Source organism: Musa acuminata, chromosome BXJ1-5 (assembly GCF_036884655.1).
Source record: "Musa acuminata AAA Group cultivar baxijiao chromosome BXJ1-5, Cavendish_Baxijiao_AAA, whole genome shotgun sequence".
Lineage (NCBI taxonomy): Eukaryota > Viridiplantae > Streptophyta > Magnoliopsida > Zingiberales > Musaceae > Musa > Musa acuminata.
Genome location: NC_088331.1, coordinates 10998130 through 11020758, shown reverse-complemented (window position 1 = coordinate 11020758; position 22629 = coordinate 10998130). Strand labels below are relative to the sequence as shown.

The window sequence follows — 22629 nt, the reverse complement described above, 5'->3', positions numbered from 1 at the left end:
ATGTTCTCGGCTCCCTATAGTACCAAATCAACTCTGTCTTGAACCAGAATGGCCTCCATCTTGAGTTGCCACAAGCCGAAGTTGACATTTCTGTCAAATTTCTCGACAACGATCTTTGTTATTGTCATTGTTACCAAAAGATCCCGAAACCAAGCTCTAATACCAAATATACGTGGTTCGGTCAATTAACTTTGACCTACATCTACGGACGAAAGAGGAGCAAATTACTACTGCAAAAGAGGGACAATTACAAATGCCTTAGGAAGATGTTCCTAGGCCATAAAACACCCGAAAATATTAAACAAGAAAAACCAAACTATAAGTCCAAACTATTTAATACTCAAGTATGGACTTAAACCAAAGCAAACACTTAGGTTTTTCTTGTGGTACCTCTTGTGGTGTATCTGACTTCAAAGTACAGGCCCTTATTTATAGTTCCAAGACGAGACAACAAGTCTGATTTTCCCGATGTGGGACTATGGGACTTGCCAAACTAACAAATACTAGGCTACGTTAAATTAGTCCATGTACTAGTCATGTACATATATGACTATACATACATCATATCAAGTTGGGCTAGCCTATAACCCACGGACCGATCATATGTATTACACATGATTATCCATGTTAGCTGAGCTAAGCTATCATGCGGGCCGGGGCTTGACCCATGGGTTGGGTTTGACCCGCTAATTGATTTCAATTAAAACCTAGACAATTCCCTCAATTTTAAATTGCTATATTATAGTCAAGAAGATATATTTATTAAAAATAAGTCATTAAAACACATAAGAAGAAAATAGCATTGTAAATCAAGTATTATATAAATCTAATAAAAATCAAATATCATACATTTAATATAAAAAATTTAAAAATGCACATAACATAATAATATCAACGTGTTCTAATCCAAAAATAAAATTTTAAAATTTAAAAGGGATAAAGGAAGATCTTAGAAATTTTATATAACATGTTTTAATCTAACAATAAAATTTTTACATTTAAAGGAAAAATATTTTAGAACTAATATAACATATTTCAATTAAAAATAAATTTTTAAATATTTAAAAAACGAAAAAAATATTTTTAGAAAGGCAAAGTAAAATGTTTGGTACGATGAGGAACGAGAAAGAGAAGAATCCTTTTCTATAAGAATTTTTTTAATTTTTATATTTATGTAATATTAATTTTTATTTAATTTACTAATAAAAATAACACCACCGAAATGTTGAATAGTTACTTCCTAAATTTTATTACCAAGTAACGAAATAAAAAAAAATTATGCCTAAATTAAAAACTTAGCCATAATAATTACACCTTATATATATATCTCATAAACCTCCAATCTATATATGTGCTTTGATGATAATTACAAACCAAATACATCTAATACATCAGAATGAGAAATAGAGACACAAAGTATCTCTATTAATGAAGGGATGAGCGGAGAGTGAGATGGGGTGAAATGAACGCTATACCGGTAGCTATATATATAGAGAGGAATAGATGGCGGGAAGTAGATAATAAAACCACATCGTCCTCTTCCTTTCTCCTCAAAGACCTCTCGTCTTCCTAAGCCATTCTCTCTATCTGCCTCTCGCTCTTCCCCCCTCCATTGGCACTTGGAATTGAGGTAGTAAAGCAATAGCTTGATCTGCCAAAATATTGACTTCTTCGGGCCGAAGACTTGGTTTCTTGGTTGCAGGGAGTCGGGCATGGAGTTTTTCGAGGGAGCGAGCACAGTCCGCCTGCGAAGCATCCACAACACGTACCTTGTGGCGGACGAATACTCGCAGCACGTGAGGCTCGATCGAGACGGCTCCTGTAGCGGTGCCCGGTGGACCGTCGAGATCTTCACCTACATTGGCGACCGGCGCCGGCTCCGCCTTAGGAGCTTCTACGGCCGCTACCTCGCTGCTCACCGCACGGAGACCGCCTTCCTCAACCTCACCGGCAAGAAGGTGTTCCAGGAGGCGCCCCTTTGCTTCGGCCCTCGCGTCAACTGGCTGCCGCTCCGCGACGGCTGCCGCGTCCGGCTCAAGTGCGTCTTCGACCAGTTCCTCCGGGCCAAGGCTGGCCCCCCGCCGTGGCGCAATTCGGTGACGGTCGACACCCCGTCGTTCCCCTACACCCGATATTGGATTCTGTGGGACGTCGAATTACTCGAGACGCCGGCACACCCGCCGGTCTCCCCGGTTCACATATGCGGCGGTGCCTCCTACTCCTCCTCCACAGTGGCCAGCGACGCAGCTGCTGCCTCCTCCATCGTACGCATTCCATTCTGCTTCTTGGATCTTGGATGTTCTCGACTGCCATTTATCGTGTGGTTTGATGCTGTTCTTGACATGTGATGTTGTCATGTCGTATCAGACTATCCAATACAAGGTAGCAGATGATGCTGGTAACGTGGACGAGAGCAGTGGCCGGCGAACGTTGACTTTTGCTGCTGGAGGGAGCATCGGCATGCTGAAGAGGAGGCTGCAGGAGGAAACAGGGCTGGTCAACATCTACGTGTGCGGTCGGAGTCCAACGGACGGCAGCCTCGTTCCGATCAATCTTCCGCCGCCACCTGATTGCCCCCACACTCAGGTCGTGGTGGTGAAGGCCAACTCAACGGGTGAGTCTCATTCTTTCTCAGTTCTATCTTTCCTTGGTCAGCAATAATATCCTTTCACATCTACATGCATTATGATATCATCCTTCTGCTCATACTGTTTATGTTCCGAGTTTCACCTGTCAGCATTTTCTTCTTCTTCTTCTTCTTCTGCATCTTTGCAGCTGCAAGGAACTTGAAGAATAGATATGAACAGCGCTAGATTGGATGATCTGATCCTGCCATTCTCTGTGAAGACCTCATAAAACAGCTCAATGGTTTGGATCATCTTACAAAGAACACCATTCTTACACTCCCTTTTCCATTGTCATGCGACATTTCTTTGGCCAATTAGTCTCAGAGATCACCACTGCAACTCTGGCATCTAAATTAATGTCCTGGGAACTTTCCTGGCAGGACACTGAAAACTTGGAGATGGACATAGCTTGCTTTTATGTTCTCACAAAATAATTGTGTGCATAAAGAAAAGAACACACCAGACATCTTGATGTTAATAAACATAAATAAAGAAATGAAGGTGCACATGACCTTCACATATTTTGTTGTGAAATCATCATTTTAGCACATCATAAGGTATTAAAACAGCCCAGTCTTATGCAGCTAAAATTTACATTGGTGATAGGATGTTACATAAACATCGCAGAAAACTGAAGATTTATTTTGCCACATTCTCTCTCACTTATTCCGAATTAGTTGAGCTACATTGATATAATGATAGATTCCTTCACAATTTACTTGAAGGAGGCAGCTTCTAAAACCTTTGCCCGTTCACCTGCAAGGAGAGCATCTGATCTCCCCTCCATGGAATATGCCTTTTCCTGGAAAAAAACCATGCATTCAGATGTGAACTTTAATATCGTAGGGGCAGAATGGCAGATTCAAACTGTTACGGAAATGTTCATGCAAATCTACAGGTGTCAAAACAAAGAGTTCAGAAGCCTAATAGAGAATGCGAGCTTTATTCAAAATTATTGTCCAGGTACATGAAACCCAAGAAATTTATGGACTCTCGGCATAGCAGAGTGCATCAAGGTGCTCTCATATAGTGTGCTTAGATAGAGTTGAAATGGGTTTTCAGGCAATGCCAATAATGGTAAGTTATGTTATTTGCCTTGGCACAGGAATCAGTATGAATCTTGTGCCATTCCATTCTAGTTAACCTTGGGTGGGCAAATTAAAGTGACCCTTATGGCGTGAAGGTATGATGGTATATCAAACATGCAGATGGGCATATGAAAGTGTTGAAACATGCATTTCAAAGCTGGTTGAGAACTTGTTTGGAAAGAATCAAATAATATTAATATATACTTAGGGAAAAAAAAAAGTCCAATGATAGAGCATACCAGCAATTGCCACAAGAAAGGGGCTCCTCTTTTACAAACTTGCTTTTTGACCTCTTCGATTACTGTAGTCAGTACAGATAACTTCAGATCCTATTAACAATAAGATGATTCAAAAGAAAGACAGTACCTTTGGAAAATTGTCCAATATTCAACAGAACAATGTACCAAACTTCATTAAAGACATCAAGCTGTTCGTCAGATGCACCAATCATCTGGAACATATTTTGAGAGAAAAGTTGTGAAGGTCCCAATAATAAAGCTGACCAAAAAAGGGAAATTATGGATTCCAGGAGTATCATACTTTAAAGCCAGTGGCATCAAAATCCGGACCAAGTAAGTCAAAAACACTTTGAAAGTTACCCCTTCCGTATTCATAAATGGCTTCTGCAAGCTGAGGTCAACAAAACCACTGGTTTGCCCAACATTCAATAGAACTGCACTCTTAAATGGAAACATAGTACTAGAAAGGAATAGTGGGATTTTTTTTCTAAGCTGCTGAACTTAGAAATCACCGATGTTGACAAATGCACATAAAAGAACTTGAGGAACTGATATAAACTAAGCTAAGCAGCTTAAAATTTTAGGAATCAAATGAAAACAATGTGCCCAGGATATCATGAATTAGAGAATTCCATATATGGATGAACAAGACATGCATGTGACATGTGATAAATAGAAAAACCAACGAAAAAATAGAGACAGAAATGATGCAAACCCGAATTGCACTTTGCATTTGCTGTTGCTTCTTCCTACTCATTAAGGAAAACCTAAAGAAGATAGATAAGCTTAGAAATTTAGTATAATAACAAGACCTACTATTTTCCTGCAAATAAGAAAAAAATGTGGCTCAGTTTACACCTTGATTTAATGGATTTAAGTAGACCCTCTGCTTTACTTGTCTCTTTTGTACTAGCTAAGGCCCATAGTGCCAGGATATCAAGATGCCACTCAACATGCCACATAGACTGCAGGGAAGTGTGCAAAAAAAAAAAAAGCACCAATTAGTTCAGCTACATTTTAAGAGGAAATGTACGAGAAATGTGAATCCAATTTAAAGGGTAATCCTCATTTGCCTATGTCCTTATCATCTTAAAGGGTAATCCTTACTTTATCTTCTTTCAATGCTACAATATTTAATTTATGAATAAAACCATTACTTGTTCCATATTTTCTAATAACTACATGCATCTACTTAATAATTCTCACCAATATGAAAAATGAGCAGGAAGTATTAAAGTGAGCACAAGAATGAAATAAACAAAATGAAGAATAGAGCTCACATACAGCTTGGGTGGAAAGCAAAAAAACTTGACAAGCAAACTTGAGATTAGTCCTGATTTGTTTATTACGATTAACAAAAAGGAGCAAAAAGACCATTTGGTTTTCATCTAATCTCTCCATTATCAAATTATGTGCATGCCATTCTCAATATCTTCAGGACTTGACAAGCAAAAACCAGATTTATTTTTAAGACAGAACTTAGACCTCATCCTTGAAAACATTTGCTAGCAACATCAGCCGTTCTGCAATATGATGCATATGGTCCCGCACGTAGATCCGCATCAGCAAGGCTAGTGCATTCACATACACCTGAATGCATAAGAGAGCATTTGAGCATTCCAAACTGCAGAGTAATCTGTGGTATCCCATGGTCATACCTCTGCTGGCTCAGCATCACTTCTTTCCAGTTCCTTCCATATACAGTGATCATAAACTTCAAGAACCTTATCCAATGGAGAATCACCTTCCAGATAACAGACAGCAACATGCCACCAGTTGTGAGTATACCTAAAAAATAGGTCAAGTGAAGAAACTCAAACACCAGAATAAGAAGCCTCATGATGTTAAAAAGTATACAAAAAAAGAGAAATCCGTACATGAAAGATGAACACGAATTCCATGTGGAAGAACAAGTTTCCATGAACTTTACAGCTTCTTCAAAATGACACTCATACTGAATAACATGGCATAGCTAAGAGGAAAAACAAATCACAGGCATCAGATAAAGAACCTTTATCATTAAGGAGAAGTCAGATATTGAGCACCCAAATACAAAATCTCTTCTGATGGAAAATTTTGATACAGAAGAACATTTAACAATTTAAGAGACGGAAGTGAACAATCAAAAGTCTGTCCAGACTCCAGATAATGTACAGTTACAAGTCCGTGGTACATGGCAAAGAGCAGAGAAAGTAAAAACAGTTGGATCTAGTAACCTATACATTTCATATTCTTCATGGACAGCTGTTCCATATGTTTCTACAACTAGAATAGACATATTGAGGTGTAGACAGTTTGATATTGCCACTTCAATCTTTCTTTATTAAAATATCAGTTCAAATGTATCCAATCATTGGAATTGTTACTTTTGCTACACTCTTTAATATATTAGTGGATTATATACTATTTCTAAATTCGTGTTTGAACTCTGAACAAGTTTTAAAAAGTGCAACAGTGAGTTTTACTTCTGCAAATTGAATAGATTGGTTGATTGTAAGCTACTCCTAGCGGGCAAAGGGTCAAAAGTGGCAAAACACATTATGATATTCTTTCTCTTGTTTCTCATTCATTGTCTGCTCCTTCTATATTCTTCTCTTGTCGTGTCAAAGAAAACAAAGGAGAACACGAAACTCAGAGTTGTCAATTTGATGGAATTTATCCAGTGCTTTCAATATTACAAAAATAACATGATGATCATTCAAGGCTTCATGTGACTTCATCTTTAACCTTTCCTTTTTGAACATGCAACACCTCTCACAAAAACTAAACAGAATTCTGTGGCATAATCATTTAGTAAAAAAACCACTCTGGTCTGATAAATTAAAAGCTCAAGAGAGCTGTTGGAAGTACATTTCCTCAAACAAATCCTCAGATTATTAGATTAACTGGGATGACATGTGACTTGCCTTGATCAGTAATCAAGCAGTTATTTCTACTAAATAAAAAAAAGTCAAAGTAAATAAGTGTGCAGACATAAAACACTCAATCGATACATCATAGACATAGTTGAAGCATCTCATAACCATTAAAAAAGGCAATTCAGATTTGCAAGGTCTTTATTTAAATATGGTTTCATTACTATAATATACATGCAGTTCCGTTGATCCATGATTTTTTTCATTATTTTTTTATAAAAAACTCTAAAGTATACACGGATTTTTTTTTTTTTTATTGCATTCCTCTTGAGTTTTCTTACACCTCCAAATGTTTTTTATTTATATGATCTCCGAGAAAGAAACTGTATATAGGAGCCTTCACCATGTCAGAACCATACCAAGAATAAATGGAGCTACTCTTTATTCAGTAAAAGAAAGAAATGAAGAAAGAAAAGAGAAGGGAGAATCAAAATGAAGACATGCTTAAACCTATTCATTGTTAAAGACTCTACAACCATTATCTTACATTATGTTGTGACCAAAGGTCACAGCTGTTGATACCCAGTCCTTTTCTTGCAGCCCCCTCAGCATCGGCCATCCTTCCAAGTTCTAACAATGGAAAAGAAAGCATCCCATAGATATAACTCTGATCTTTGTTATATACCAGTACCTGCTGGGCATTCAGTAGCAGAGTTACCAAGCAATGACCACTTCAAAAAAAAATATTGTCGAGTCAGGAGTAATAAACAAAGGAAACATTGTCAACTAATCATCAAAATCCTATAACTAATTATTTATACATTATGAAAAATTATTACATCATACAGAAGAGAACCTCTTGAACTAGGTTAAGCGATAGATCGGGTCGACCCATGTAGAAGCACAAGGTCTGTGCCCTTTTTAGTGATAAAAGATCTTTAGGGAACTCCTTCAGCAACTGCAAATAAAAAATTTAAACAAAGAATCATCATAAGAGGATACAACTCTATGAATAATCAATCATTCCATGTAAAATTACCCTTCTACATTAAAAGTTGGTAATAAGTAACATTATAAATTAAACACAACTTAAACATCACAAAGAGTACCTCAGACAGATAGCTAACATTTACCATGTACGTTAAAGCTTCACGTTCTTTTGTTATAAATCAACATCTAAAGCCTACACTGGTGTCTGATAGACACAACTTCATTAGAAATTTTGCATTATATATAGGGAAAGAGTAGCAATAAGAAGTCAGCAACGAGTCAGTGGAATGGATCAAAGATCTAAAAATTCGTATAAATGACCATATTTCTTTAGATTCTCTGTTCATTTTTGTCCTCCTGCTCATGTGCAAGATATCATAATAAGTTGAAAGGAAGCCCAAACTCCAAAAACACCATTCCGAAAACGAAATCTAGAAATTCTAAGTCCACATTCAGAAAGTTTTCGAAGAATAGAAGGCTCAAAGATAATCCACCAGAAACACCTCAAAAACCCTAAAATGTTTGAACCGAGAGAAAGGAACTACAGTTGTATATGTTTGTCATATAGCTAAACAAACAGCAATGTCCAATAACAGTGTCATGTTAAACTTTAAAGTATATTGCTGCAAGTTTCACAAAAAATTGTGGGAAGTCTCTTTATGTAAGGCTGTGATGCAACCAGCATACATTCCAGACCAAACCCCTGCACTTGTTATTTTAAAGTTAGATGCATGGTTATCACTGTACAATGAGCATAGCTAATTTTGGGCTATGCTCATACTTTCGCACCATTTTTGTAAGGGATGGTGCCAACGAAATTTCTATAAACAACAACAATTTGACCCAAAAAAGGGTATGCCCTACAGTCCTAGGTAAACTTGTTGTACTAAAGGAAGCCAATTTTTATCATGCAAACCAGATTTAAATAGCAATCTTGAGTTAGCCTATGGCATAGGAAAAATACAATGCACAGAGAAGAAGTGCAAACAGAGGTAGATGTCATAGACGTAGAAGACATAAAAAAGAGGGAAACATTGTCAAATCCACCAAAAAAATTATTCTATTTTTCAGTCAGCAATATCAGAAAATGGCCAAAAGGATTCTGTTACAGTTGTTCAAAGCAGTGGTTAGTTCATCAGGATGGCCTCCTCTGGTATCACTATTGGCACAAGAAGTTACTGGCTTCATACCATATACTGAAGTATTTAGGCAGCTAATTATCAAGAAAAAGGTTTGACTGCAAAAGTTTAAGGTGGAAGAAAGCTAGTTGATGGTTTTAGATAGTGTCTCAAATCTAAGGCAATTAGATGGGGACTCGATTGAGGCTTTATGTTCGTCAGATTACCATTTCTAAACAGCACAAACCATTGCGTACACAAAACACTAAAAAGAAGTCTAAGACTAGGATCAAAAATCCAGTTTTCGACAAATTATCAAGAAGAAAGACGCAATTATAGCAATTAAAACAGAGGAAATAAAACATCACGAGCAAATTCGCGACTTTCAAATGAGGAATATCTACCACCAACCTCGAAGTGTCGATCTACCGCCAAGTCGTCGTCCCTGTCATACGCCATCAAGCAAGAGATCGCTCCGAACACTGCCCCCTCGTAGGGAGTAGCATTATCCTAAAACAACAGAAGGTAAACAACGTCGAGAGGAACAAAGGAAACAAAAGAGTTCGGCAAAGACTCAAGCGGACCAGGGAGTCGGAGGCGGCACCGAGGAGACGGGAGGATTCGGCGGGGTCCTTGCCTGCGAGAAAGTGGGCTGAAAGGGCGTTGGCGAGGACGCAGGAGGGGTCGTGGCGGGCGGCACGGAGGATGATCGCTCGGTCGCGACCGTAGGCGAGGACTTGGTCGTAGTAGGCATCGATGGCGGCGATGCAGGCGTCGGAGGCTGTCCGTACCGGGTATCCCCACCGGTCGCTTCGAGTCGTCGCATCAATTCCTCCGTCCATCTCTCTCTCCCTCTCTCTCTCTCCCCCGAGCATAAATTTATACGTATAGAGTGGCGAAGAATCATCTGCTTCGCGGCTAAGATATACGATTCGCAAACCCAAATGTTCACCGATGGGTCCCATCTCTCGTTCAATGTATCTGAGTCGGCGAGGGGTTTCGGTCGAGACAAGTATTTATGCTCAAAAAATATTTTTGTACGTGTATGTCATTCAACCGATGCACTACCAGATTTGTGTGGGACCCAGAGATAAAAACACTACTTTTCCCTCGACGATCATGGGGTATTCGACAGGGTAACAGAAAAGGAGGTGTGGCTATCTTTTCTCCTGAAAGGACGCCAGCGACGTCTACGTGTCAACAACATCGCCCGATGTGTCGGCGCTCAGGTGGGGTTCGAGTTGGAGATTAGGTTTGATCACAGCACATTCAACGGCTGAGATTATCCATTAATAAATGAATCACGACCGTCGGTTGCTGAAGGGTAGAACGGGTACCAGAACGCAACCCGGTCGTGTCCGGTCTATAACCCTTCTCCAAACCACAGCTTCCTCTTCGTGTCTCCTCGCCTTGTTTCCTTAAATGCCCCTATAGTTCTCTTATTCGGCAAAAAATGGAGTTACTTACCCTCCCCGGGGAGTTATTAACCACGAAGCTTACCCGAATGCCGGGTTGAAGGGTCCAGTGGACCCCACCCTTGGGCGTGGGTAGGTTCTGGTCTTGTGGATAAAGTTGGATTAATAGGAGCGCGGTCTCACCTCACCATTGCGGGCGAGGAAACCCGTAGACAGGAGTTAACGGATCGTGTGTGCATTCCCAAATCGGATCCATATATCACCTCGATTCAACGAGTTAAGTCACGGCATCTCGTGACTCGTCCTGTTTCGGTGCATCTCCGCGAGAGACTGTAGTTTGCAACCGGCGGAGGGGAGCACGCATCACCTCTTTTGATCCTTCTGCTGCCACCACCAGCTTCGCTGTTCTGTCGCCTTGCGAGACTTTCGGTTACGTGGCCTTCTCCGTTCGTCGCTTTACGCGGCGCAACAGATCCATCTTCTTAGTACGCTTGCTAGAGTTTTTTTTCTGTCGGTCTGATCGAAGATGAATGATCTCACCGAGTACGGGTGGTTCGCAAGGCTACTATCTGATGGGATATAAAAAAGAATAATTTTTTTTAATGAATCTTAATTTTTTTATTTAAAATTTAAATAATAATTATAAAAGAATAACTAAAATATAAAGATTATATCACTATGTATAATATCTAAATTATATCTAAGTAATCACAGGAAGAATTTACTATAAATCAGATCTAATCCGAGACGAGAACAATCTCTTTGTATTGTTATTTCCTTTCGTTCTCTTATTTTCAATCATTTTCTCCTCTTTTTTAATCAAGTTATTATTATAATTTTCTGCCTCATTGTTATAGTTTTTTCCCATTATTTTTACAGCCACCATACTCCCCTTATTAGATATAGGGTTAAGTGAAAGGGAGGATGAGCTATGAGCTGTTAAAGCACACTATGGGCTGAACTCGTGGGCTATCAGCCCAATAACCTCCCTCTTAAGCCCATAAGGGAGGCTCTCTCATGACTTCTTAATACGAAGCCATGCTGACTAGTTGTCGGTATATCTTTGTGTTTCTTTTGGTAAATTTTTGAAGTTACAACTGTTTTTCTTTAAGTATATTTCAAATCCAATGATATTTGACATTTATATGCTTTGAATTGAAATGAAAATTGGATTGTTACACAAACGGATGATACTCTGGCTGTCACAATTCACCACATAGTTTTTCTATTTCAACCTCAATTCTTGTAAGAATTTTTTCATCTATAATATTTCTTTGCAAACCTTTATAACAATAATATATTTTGCCTTTGTGATAGAGAGAGCAATACACCTTTACAATCTAGATTATCATGACAAAACTCCTCATATAAAAGCAAGTACAAAACCTGAAGTAGACTTCCTCGTATCAATATCTCTTGTCATATCTGCATATATGTAACATGTCAACAAAAGTGGTCCACCTCCAAAATTTAAACAAACCTTAGAGCTCCCTGTGAAATATTTTAAATATCAACTTCATTGTTGCCCAGTGCTCTTTACTTGAATTTGCAAGAAATCTACTAGTAACTCCCACTGCATATGCGATGTCCGACCTCGTACATACCATCGTGTATATTAAACTTCCAACTGTTGAAGCATAATGAACTTTTTTGTATTTTTTCTTTCTCCTCGTCACTTGATCGACTTTGTTTTGAGTACAACTTAAAATGACCTGCAAGAAGAGAACCAACTAGCTTTGCATTGTTCATAATGAACCTTTTTAATATCTTCTCGATGTATTTCTCCTATGACAACCAAATCTTCTTGGTTTTTTTGTCACAGAAAATTTGTATGCCCAGTATTTACTTTGCTAACCCCATGTCTTTCATTGCAAAAGACTTACTCAGTTTCTTCTTCAACCTATCAATTGTAAACGTATATTTCTTAAGAATAAGCATGACATCAACATAAAATAATATAATAATAAAATCCTCACTAAACCATTTGATGTACACACAATGATTAGAAGCCGTTTATTTGTATTAGTCATAAATGAATCAAACTTTTTGTACCACTATCATGAAGCTTGCTTCAGCCCATACAAGTTCTTCTTCAACTTGTAGTTAAAGTTCTCTTTACCTTTAACTTTGAAACCTTCTAGTTGTTCCATATAAATTTTCTCATCCAAATCAGAATTAGGAAAGCTATCTTCACATCCAACTGTTCAACCTTCAAGTCCTGGCTAACAACAATATCAAGAGCAAAATGAATAGGAGATATTTTAATAACAGAAGAAAAAATATCTTCAAAGTCAATACCTTTCTTTTGACCAAAGTCTTTCCCAACTAATCTAGTTTTGTATTTTGGTTGAGAACAATATTCTTGAGTCTTTTAACTTGAAAGCGCACTTGTTCTTAGAGACTTTCATTTCCTTTACTAGTTACACCAAATCATAAGTGTGATTCATAAGTGTGATTCCTCTGTAGAGCATCCATCTTTTCTTATATAACAACTAATCAATTTTTTTTTTGTTTACTTTTAACTATTTCTTGGTAACTCTCTGGTTCACATAGCAACTAACCACTTCTTTTTGTTTATTGTCAACTGCGAAACAACTAAAGTCATTTATATATTCTTTATGTACAATATAAAGATGATTGTAGTGGCTCCATACAAATAACAAATTTGCAAGATTTATAAGTAAATTTAAGAATATGATGAACAAATTCTTTGATCATATGAATTAAACATTCATGTACTTTGCCCTTTAAAGAAAACATTAGCAACATATACACTTTCTTGAATGTATACATTGTTGTGCTAATAGAAAAAAATATTGGCAATCTCATTTATATCTATCTTATAAATATTCATGTGATATTAAAAGATATGGACTGAATGGATAAGATAATATTTATGTCATATAAAAAAAGATGGACTAAGAGGATAAATTCATATTACTAAAAAATTGAAGGAGTCGGATTATAAAATAGATTTGACTCATAACGTGGAAACTTAAGCTTTTGATTGATTTGATATACGTTAATTTTGACTATAATTAGTTAATGTTTATTATGGTATGAAAGCAAAGCGGATAAAATTTAACTTAAATAAATAAAAATTATTTTATTAAAAACATTGAGTCAAGATGATTTTGGTAATCAAAGTCAAGCTATAATTGACTAAATGAAGATAAGTAGTACGGCTTGACACGAATGTGTAAATCATTATGTAATGTTATAAAAAAGATGTAGGCGAATTTTAAAGTGAAAAAGAAAGACAATCATCACATAAAAATAAAATTGGGGAAGATAACCCTTAAGAATCAATAATCAACTCACACATGAATAAAGAAAAATATTAGAAACATGTGTGCTCAACGAGAATAGATAGACAAACTAAAAGGATAGTTCGACGTTACTAAGAATTGAAAATAATCAAATTATATATATATATATATATATATATATATATATATATATATATATATATATATATATAATTTGCTCCATAATCTGTAAGTTCAAATTTTAAATTAAATTAATATCCCATATATTTGTTACACATCAATTTATGCCCGTCTGAATCATCTTTTTTGGAACATGACTTTTGAGGAAAAGCTATGTTCAACAACCTAAATCATAACATCGTGAATTTGGTGCATCGATTAATATTTCACGTCTGATATATTTGATTTTGTCTAAGTCGGTCAAGTAGATAGTAACTATAAAATTAAATATACTAAAAATATTTGTGGGTGAATTAAAAAAAAGTTTCTAAATTAGAAAAAAAAATAACATTTTAAATTTAAAAAAATTTCACATAACTCAACATTTTTAAAAAATAATAATCCTACTCTCATCCCCCGTTGCCCTTCATTTATTCCTTAGCTACATTGTCGCTCTATTGATCACCCTTTTCATCAGACCCTCTTAGTGATAAAGATGTAGTGGCCTCTACCACACCCCAATAGATCAGGGACGGAGCAACTCTCGTCGCCCTCGTACAAGCAAGAGTGCAAGTAGTATTCCACGATACCTCCACGACGGACAATGACAATGAGAGTTAAGGGTTCGATGAGAATCGCACAACATCCTCGTGTTTATTCCTCGTCATCAAGGTCTCCTCATGCTCCCCTTTCTTATTGTCGTCAACGAAGAGGTTCGTGTAAGGATTTTTTAAAATTATAATAGTAAAATAATATTTTTATACGATCAAAGATGTTTTACAAATTTTTTTCAAACGTTGATCAGTTTGAGAAAAATTCTGAAACTTAAAAACTTTTTTTTTTCAAAAATTCGTTCAAAATACTTCGTATATATATTTTTCAAACTCGAATATAATTACTTTCTAATAATACCACAAACCGATAGTGACGACGAGGAGGACCGCTCAAGTGAAACAATTACTTTCTCGGTGGTGTCCATCCGTTACCATCCTCGCTTCACCGTCTTGAGGACTCGTACCCCCGACTTACCCGTCAGCGGGCAACGTCCGATTCCACAATCCCAACCACTCATTCGCGTGGGACCCCGCCATACCAGCTTCGTGATTGAATGGTAGATGTTCGATGGTAGGTCCGTAATTGTTGGCGATACCGCCATCGACGCCGCGCTAAGAATCTTTATCCCTATCTCCTTCGTGTGTAACAGCTGCCGCAGCGTCCCCCGCAAAGCCCGACCTAAAACATGGCACGTAAAATTAGTTTTACGTGGCACAATATAGTTGGATTAGTTTCCTGTTCTCTGGTTTGGCTTAGTTCCGATTGTTTATTTGAATATGCAAAAGGGAGAAGAAGCGGTCATGATGCACGAGGGCGCCATGGGGGTCGCATCGTCCGCTGACGCCGCCGCGCGGCGGAGCAAGTGGGCGGCGATGGCCGCGAGCACGTGGATCCAGTGCGCCTCCGGCGGTTCCTACTGCTTCGGGGTGTACTCTCCGATGCTCAAGTCGTCCCAGGGCTACGACCAGTCCACCCTCGATTCCGTCGCCTTCTTCAAGGACGTTGGCGCCAACATCGGCGTCCTCTCCGGCCTGCTAATCTCCTCCCGGGCGGGCCACGGGCGCACGTGGGTCGTCCACCTCGTCGGCGCTGCCCAGTGCTTCGTCGGGTACCTCCTCATGTGGCTCTCGGTGACCGGGTGCGTCCCCCGCCCGGCGCCGGCGCTGATGTGCTTCTACATGCTGCTGGCGGCGCACGCCCAGACGTTCTTCAATACCGCGAACGTGGTCACCGCGGTCGAGAACTTCCCGGATAGCCGGGGCACCGTCATCGGTATCATGAAGGTAATCGCTCCTCCCCTTCTCTGGCGTTAATTTTGTGACCACTGATTGGGATTATTCGTTTATATATGGTATTTAATGTTAATCTCGAAGCTCAAATTGAATTTTTCTTCGTTGTTGTGACAGAGAAAAACTTGTGATCAAAGCTGCTTGAATACAATTTCTATCTTTTGTTGTTGTTGACTTTTTTTTGTTCTTGAATTTTGAAGCACAAGTAATTTCAGTGGAAATAGAAAATAACTGAGTAATTAAAGTACATGACAATCAATTGGATTTCATTAGCATATTCATAAAAAATGATTACAAATCACCAGTATCAATTATCAAGCCAATGAAAATCGTTGAGGCATTTGTAATCCTGACAATCTGACTATCTACTTTTGACTTTCATTGGATTTAAAGAGGCTTTAGGATCATCCTCGTGCTTACAATTCTTAGCATGTATGCGTTACCATTGATAAAAAGAAACTATCGATTTCATATAGTAAATGTGTATCCCCTTCTGTAACTGGATTTTGCTGTTTGCATTAATGTGTGTTTTTTAAGGGAACACCCCTCAGTGAAATACTAGGTTAGGTGCCTTTCTATTAACAAATGTTGTAATTTTTTTATTTTTATTCAGCCGATTTTGTGAGGAGGTCTAGAGGGAGGAACAAGGCTTGAGATGAGAATTCTATTTACCTATATGGTGACAGGGTATTTACATCATTAGGAAATGCATCATTTAGGTCCCTTTTTTTACTCTATAATTGACAAATAAAAATGTTCCATAATCCCTTTCAAGGAATGGTCAGCATGAATGACCAATATTATACAGAGTTATGAATGATTTTGAAGGCAAAGAAACTGGATACTGACATTTAATTAAAATAGATAATGTACTTTGCAATGATGTGCTGGAATCTATTCTAGAATTTGCATCCAATTTGATTAGTGCCATCAGACATGATTTGCAGAACATATTAATTATTGAAGTATTAGCACAGTTATGGAACAAGCTGATATTTTAAGGCTTCAAATTTCCTGTCTGGACTACATTCATGTAATTGTGCATAAAGTAAAGATCACCTTTTTACTGAAAATATACTGTGTAACTTAGGAAACAAATTCTGTTCCAATGCATGTTTTTGTGACTTGGCAAATACTTATCCTTAGGATTAAGGCTTCACACACTGTCAGTTGCTTTTGTGCAGGTTCACCGTAGTCTTTAACTTCCCCAAGAAGAAGTTTCAGATCAATAGCCAAAAGAATCTTCATTTTTAGGAGATAGTTATGACTCTAGATGTGGTGGCCGTGACGTTCATGATTTAGGTGGTAATCATGAAGATTAATAGTCTTGAGCATCTTATGTTGGTCATGTAGTTTTGGCGATTAAATAGTCATAGGTACGAAGATGGTGATAGGTAAGCTGGAAAGGTACCAAGTGAGTTGTCTCCTTTTTATTATTTTTTTCATTAAAGGGATTGATAGCAGAGCCATAGGGTCCTCTTATGTGCCATAATTTTAAATGATGTACAAAGTTTGGGAGGGTCAATATGCATAGCTTTATCCCCTGCAAGCAAAGATGTAGAATCCATTACTTGAACCCTAATCATCTAGATAGCAAAGATACCAATCGTATCACCTAAAAATATTTAACAAAATTTGTGAAGATGTAAGTCTGATTCTACATAGGCAAGGATTCTTTTGTTGGAAACTCTAAAATAAGTGGTGCATTTATGAAAAAAAAAGGTGGTTTAGTACATAGGGCTCTCATCGGGTGAGGTCTGAGGAAAGTCAATATATGCAACTTTACATTTAAAAGCTAAACATTGATATTTTCTCATTGTGTTTTACGGTAACTTTCTGTATGTTTAAGTTTATTTCCTATATCTTTTGGTCAATTTACCCATTGTCCTACATAATTGCATAGTAGCTATCAGCAGTTAGAGCATTTTGTGTACCAAATAGAGTAGGTATGGATGTTCTCATCAACATGCTGAATGTTTATGAAGATAATACAATTTCTTGACCAAAGAACCCTTGGCAGCCCCACTCACACTTTTGATGAATCTGACATCTGGAAAGTGGTTCTTCCACTGATCCACGGATGAGACATTCCCTCTGCTAAGTCCTGCAGTCTTGATGCAGGATGCGTGCAGAAAGTCTTATTTGAATAGTATACAGAAAGAGGTCTGTATCCTATTTAAATAAGAGATCTAGATGTCTGGATATAAGGGCATAGCATTTGACACATGAATCTTGATGGACAGATAAAATGTCAAAATCTGCTTCAAGCATGAAATCCCTCCCTAAAAAGCAGAAAATACACTGGTTCATGAGCGAAAGCAGAAGAACAGCCAGTCTGCTCGAATGGTACTTCCTGAAGGATTACATTGAATTTCAATTTTTGAGACATGTAGAACTCAAGCTTGAGCATCAAGAAAATGCTAGCTTGAAAAAAAAAAAAAAAGGCAAATGTCACTAACAAGCTTATGGATGGATCAGCAGTAGAGGCCCATAGAGATGGTATTTAGTTTTCAGTTGTTTACCAGTGCTGTTGTCTAGAATGACAAAGAGATGGGGAGATACTTTTTGTTGGAGAGAAATTCTTGTGAATGAGAGATTATTAATATTAATAAAGTTTTATAAAAAAATCATTGGGAAAAAGTAGCAAATGGATGGCATTTATCTATTTTATAATTTCAAGTAAGGTCTTCAATTTCAAATAATATCGTCCGATATGGGCGGTACATACTGGTCCGTCAGCAGACCGGTACACGGACCGCCCGTTACCGGGCAGTATATATGTATGTATATATATATATATTAAATATAAAAGGCAACGTCGCGTTGCCTTTCCCTTCTCCCACGCGGGGCGATATCGTCGAGGTGACGCGACATCACCTTTTATAAAAAATTTTATATATAAAAAATATTATATATATATATCTATATATACCGAACGGTATATCGCTCGGTATACGGTATCGTACCATACCGATCGAATGTCGAAACTCTGGTACGGTACGATATTTCAATCCTTGATTTCAAGTTTCAACTTGCTACGATGGTCGATGGAGATCGAGGCTTATGGTGGCTGAACTAGACATGTTAGCTTAGATATGTGCAAATACTAAATGATTAGCCATGGTTTATATTTTCTAAACTGATTAACCAGAATAATGCTAAGGTCTTAAATCCTCTTTGATGGTTCACTTTACCAATTTTAGCATGAACAACATCCATGCACAGCTTGAATTTCTCTGAATACAATATTGTGTTGATGCTCTAAGCTGTAAAAACACTTCTTTTCTGGGAATGGCAAGCTCTAACGTATGCAATGTATTTGTTAGATTTAATTTTATTATCCTACTTCTCTACACTTTGTATTTTAAGGGCATAAGTGGTGTCTGATTCTATTACTGGCAGCATCTCTGTAGTCTAATAGAGAGAATTTGTCCTTGTAGGGTTTTCTGGGTCTAAGTGGAGCTATTCTTATTCAAATATATCAGACAATGTTTGATGGCAACCCAAGCTCTTTTATACTGATGCTTGCGCTGTTGCCAACTTTCCTCACACTACTACTAATGCCTTACGTAAAAGTTCACCACAGAAATGGTGGTTCTGAGAAGAAATTTCTTGATGCTTTTTCACTCATAGCTGTAACTGTTGCTGGTTATCTTATGCTTGTTATAATTGGGGAGTGCGTCTTAAGAATAGGATCAGTAGCCCATATCCTGATGTTTGCTGCTCTCATGATGATGCTCATCTCTCCAACTGCTGTTGTAATTAAAGCTCAGATGATCGAAGCAAAGGCACTTGGAGAAAGTTCTTGTCATGAAAGGACCAGATTAATGGAAGATAATCTAGAAGGAGCTCCAGAAGAGCGAACATATGACCGAGTAGCAGCAGATAGAACCTGTGTTCAGCATGATCCTACCGCATCAAACAAATTGGCCTGTGGTTCTGGGCATGAACCATCAAATGGAGATCTGATCCTGCTGCAGAGGGGCGAAAACTTCAGTATAACACAGGCCATGTCGACATGTGACTTCTGGTTGCTGTTCTCAGCCATGGCATGCGGCATGGGGTCAGGATTGGCCACAGTAAACAACATCAGTCAGATAGGAGGCTCTCTTGGATACACAAGCTTGGAGACAAGTACTTTGGTTTCTCTTTGGAGCATATGGAACTTCCTCGGTCGTTTTGGCAGCGGCTATATATCTGATTACTTCCTGCATCGTAAAGGTTGGGCGCGGCCCTTGTTCATCTCTCTAACCCTTGCGGTCATGAGTGTAGGCCATGCAGTCATCGCCACTGGCCTTCCTGGTTCTCTATATGTGGGATCTGTATTGGTTGGCATCTGTTATGGTTCTCAGTGGTCGCTTATGCCCAGCATCACATCTGAATTGTTTGGGCTACAACATTTCGGTACCATCTTCAACACCATTGCAATTGCAAGCCCATTTGGATCTTATATCCTCTCTGTAAGAGTGGTGGGGTACATATATGACATGGAGTCATCAACTTCATCATCGGACATTCATGACTGCATCGGCCGTCACTGCTTCATGTTATCATTTCTAATAATGGCATCTGTCAGCCTTTTCGGCACCGTTGTTGCATTGATATTGTTTGGCAGGACCAGAAGGTTTTACGAGCAAGTCATATATACAAAGCTGCAAAGTCATGTTCAATAATGAGGCGGTTCTTTTCTTGGTGTCTTTGTTTTGTGTTTGCGAGTAAAATGGAATAGTTTCCGGTCTGATGATTTACGTGAGGTCTTACAATGATGTATAAAGTCGAGTGAGAAATCGTTTATAGTATTTTGTTGTAGAAAGATTTATTGATCGAGTCTTGCTCTTCTACTTTACATGATGTTGCATGATTCTATTGATTTGGATAAGGGATCTTGGTGTGTTCAAATAACATGAATAGTGTCACATCCGAGATTTATAAAAAGAAATTATTATTTTAATATTTATAATTTACAAAAAAAAATTATTTTTAAATTTAAAATTTTATTTTATAATAATAAATATTTTTTATTAGAAAAAATACATTTGCTTGGTAGGATCTTTTAAGGGACGAAAAGGTTTCTTTTACTTAAGTTTTAGATTTATTATAAAATAATAGATTATTTTAAAAATAAATATAAGATTAAAATACATAAGTAACATCGTATACTAGTGTGAATCTTTAAAAATATAAAAATAATTTTAATATTTATAAAATATATAAATATTAAATAATTTAATATAAAATAATAAATATGAATATCAAAACTCATGTATTAAAAAATAATGATAATTCTTATACGGTAAATAAAATCATACATCATGTATATGTAATACATTTCGATGACATACGTACCCGTCAAATAATAAAGACACATATAACATTCGATAGCGAACTCTCTCAATAGTGAATGAAGAAGTATACTTCACGGGTTGGATCCTTATGACAATTGATGAAGAGAACCCATATCCTATAAAAACATATATAACATCCGACGGTGAACTCTCCCAATAGTAAATGGAGACGTATGCTTCACGGGTTGGATCTTCCCAACAGTTGATGAGAGAATCCATATCGCACACATTCTTCTCAATAGTGGATGGAAGAACCGTTTAACTGTCACATCTAATGGCTCATTAATCCCTAAAGAAAATTACTTTACCTGCCCTGCCCTCGATAGAGATACATAAACAATCATAATCATTCATTTATATTGATTCATGTATACATTTAAAAAAAATATTATGATAACCATTATGATGAGCCCATATGTTTGATTTATTATCTATGAATTGATTTATGATATAGGAACTATGTTTGATTTATGATCTACTAGACTATGTCTAATGGTTGCATCACACTATGATGAGCCCATAGCTCTTTTCACATATTGCACTTCCAATGTAAACCATTAGTATAGTCACATATGTTGGGAAATCTTAGGGGGCGACATCACATGCGCAGCGGAAAAACATTAAAAATAAAATCCTAAATTTTCCAAAGATGTGTTTATCATCATGCGAAGATTGGTGCGCAAAAACCGCGAAACTTACTACGTATATGAAAGATTGTGTTACCTAGGGAGATCGTATATCCTTGAATCCGTACAGATATGTAGGAGAGAGTGAAGGAGGTCAAGCGTCCTCATCTCTATCGGTGATCCACACAGCAGAGCTGCGATGATGATCCTTAATTCTCCAAGCCTACTATCTGAGGAGGAGAAGGGGAGAAGAATAGGAGAGGCAACCCAAAAAGCTTTGGCCTATGAACCATTAGTTCCCTCCTAGTTATAGAGGTCCCTTGTCAACTTAACCCTAATGGGTCATGCCCTATTGAGTATTGGATTTTCATCCAACTACCCAAGCCTATTAGATTAGTAGATCTCTATTCAATAATCTCTCATTGGCTCTTATTATATCTCATCTATAGGATCCAATAATTCAGGGGCTTATTGGATATCTAATAAGATAGGGGCTCCAGCGGATATCTCATATCCGAACCTCTACTCATCGCAACGCCTACCATATGCGTGTGACCCTCTAGGCCTAATATCAAGCTGGCCATGAGTCATACATGTCAGAACTCCTTCTGGCTTAGTAAATTATTATCTTCATAATAATTCACTCAACTCATTGATTGCAGACGTACTAGGCCACTATGTCGTAGTCCCTAGATGATACAGGAGAATCCAATCCATTGGACCTATCTATCCTCAGTTACCGTGCACCTATACTCCCTCAACCATATAATATCCTAGAGACCGTATACCGGGCATGATGCTATCAGACCCATACGATTTCTACTCGAGTCTCACTTTAATCATATTCTCCCGAAAAACTCTTTCTCTCTCAATCTGAATGACCCTGGCTAAGGATTTGTTTGAACAAGAATACATGGGATATTCCTCTCATGATACCAAGAGCGGATGATCCTCTATCGACACTCAATAGTCCTCGTAAGGTTGGTTATCACTCCCGATGGTCGGCTATATAGATCTGGAACCTATAGAGCTATAAGTCAGGTATCAAAGAGTA

General features: G+C 37.7%; 3 protein-coding genes across 6 annotated transcripts; 2 read left to right on the top strand and 1 right to left on the bottom strand.

Moving 5' to 3' along the window:
- Window positions 1–1579: 1579 nt before the first annotated feature.
- On the top strand, window positions 1580–2470 carry LOC135673785 (uncharacterized). The gene has a single exon (XM_065183091.1). It carries the CDS (start codon window positions 1713–1715, stop codon window positions 2346–2348), a length of 636 nt encoding a protein of 211 aa, XP_065039163.1. The 5' UTR covers window positions 1580–1712; the 3' UTR covers window positions 2349–2470.
- A 645-nt stretch (window positions 2471–3115) lies between these two features.
- On the bottom strand, window positions 3116–9816 carry LOC135673784 (uncharacterized). 3 transcript variants are annotated; one of them, XM_065183089.1, is made up of 13 exons: window positions 9555–9816; window positions 9329–9427; window positions 7649–7767; window positions 7357–7540; window positions 5832–5926; window positions 5613–5742; window positions 5440–5544; window positions 4813–4919; window positions 4670–4721; window positions 4256–4345; window positions 4082–4166; window positions 3955–4016; window positions 3116–3429 (listed from the first exon to the last, which is right to left on the bottom strand). In XM_065183089.1, exons 1-13 carry the CDS (start codon window positions 9741–9743, stop codon window positions 3343–3345), a joined length of 1404 nt encoding a protein of 467 aa, XP_065039161.1. In that variant the 5' UTR covers window positions 9744–9816; the 3' UTR covers window positions 3116–3342. The 3 variants fall into 3 exon arrangements, with proteins under 3 accessions (XP_065039161.1, XP_065039160.1, XP_065039162.1); XM_065183088.1 differs by having other exon boundaries at window positions 9502–9815; XM_065183090.1 differs by having other exon boundaries at window positions 7357–7500; window positions 7666–7767; window positions 9502–9813.
- Window positions 9817–15108: 5292 nt separating this feature from the next.
- On the top strand, window positions 15109–20450 carry LOC135673783 (protein NUCLEAR FUSION DEFECTIVE 4-like). Of its 2 annotated transcripts, none has more exons than XM_065183087.1 (2): window positions 15109–15598; window positions 19378–20450. In XM_065183087.1, exons 1-2 carry the CDS (start codon window positions 15116–15118, stop codon window positions 20275–20277), a joined length of 1383 nt encoding a protein of 460 aa, XP_065039159.1. In that variant the 5' UTR covers window positions 15109–15115; the 3' UTR covers window positions 20278–20450. The 2 variants fall into 2 exon arrangements, with proteins under 2 accessions (XP_065039159.1, XP_065039158.1); XM_065183086.1 differs by having other exon boundaries at window positions 19045–20450.
- Window positions 20451–22629: the final 2179 nt, after the last annotated feature.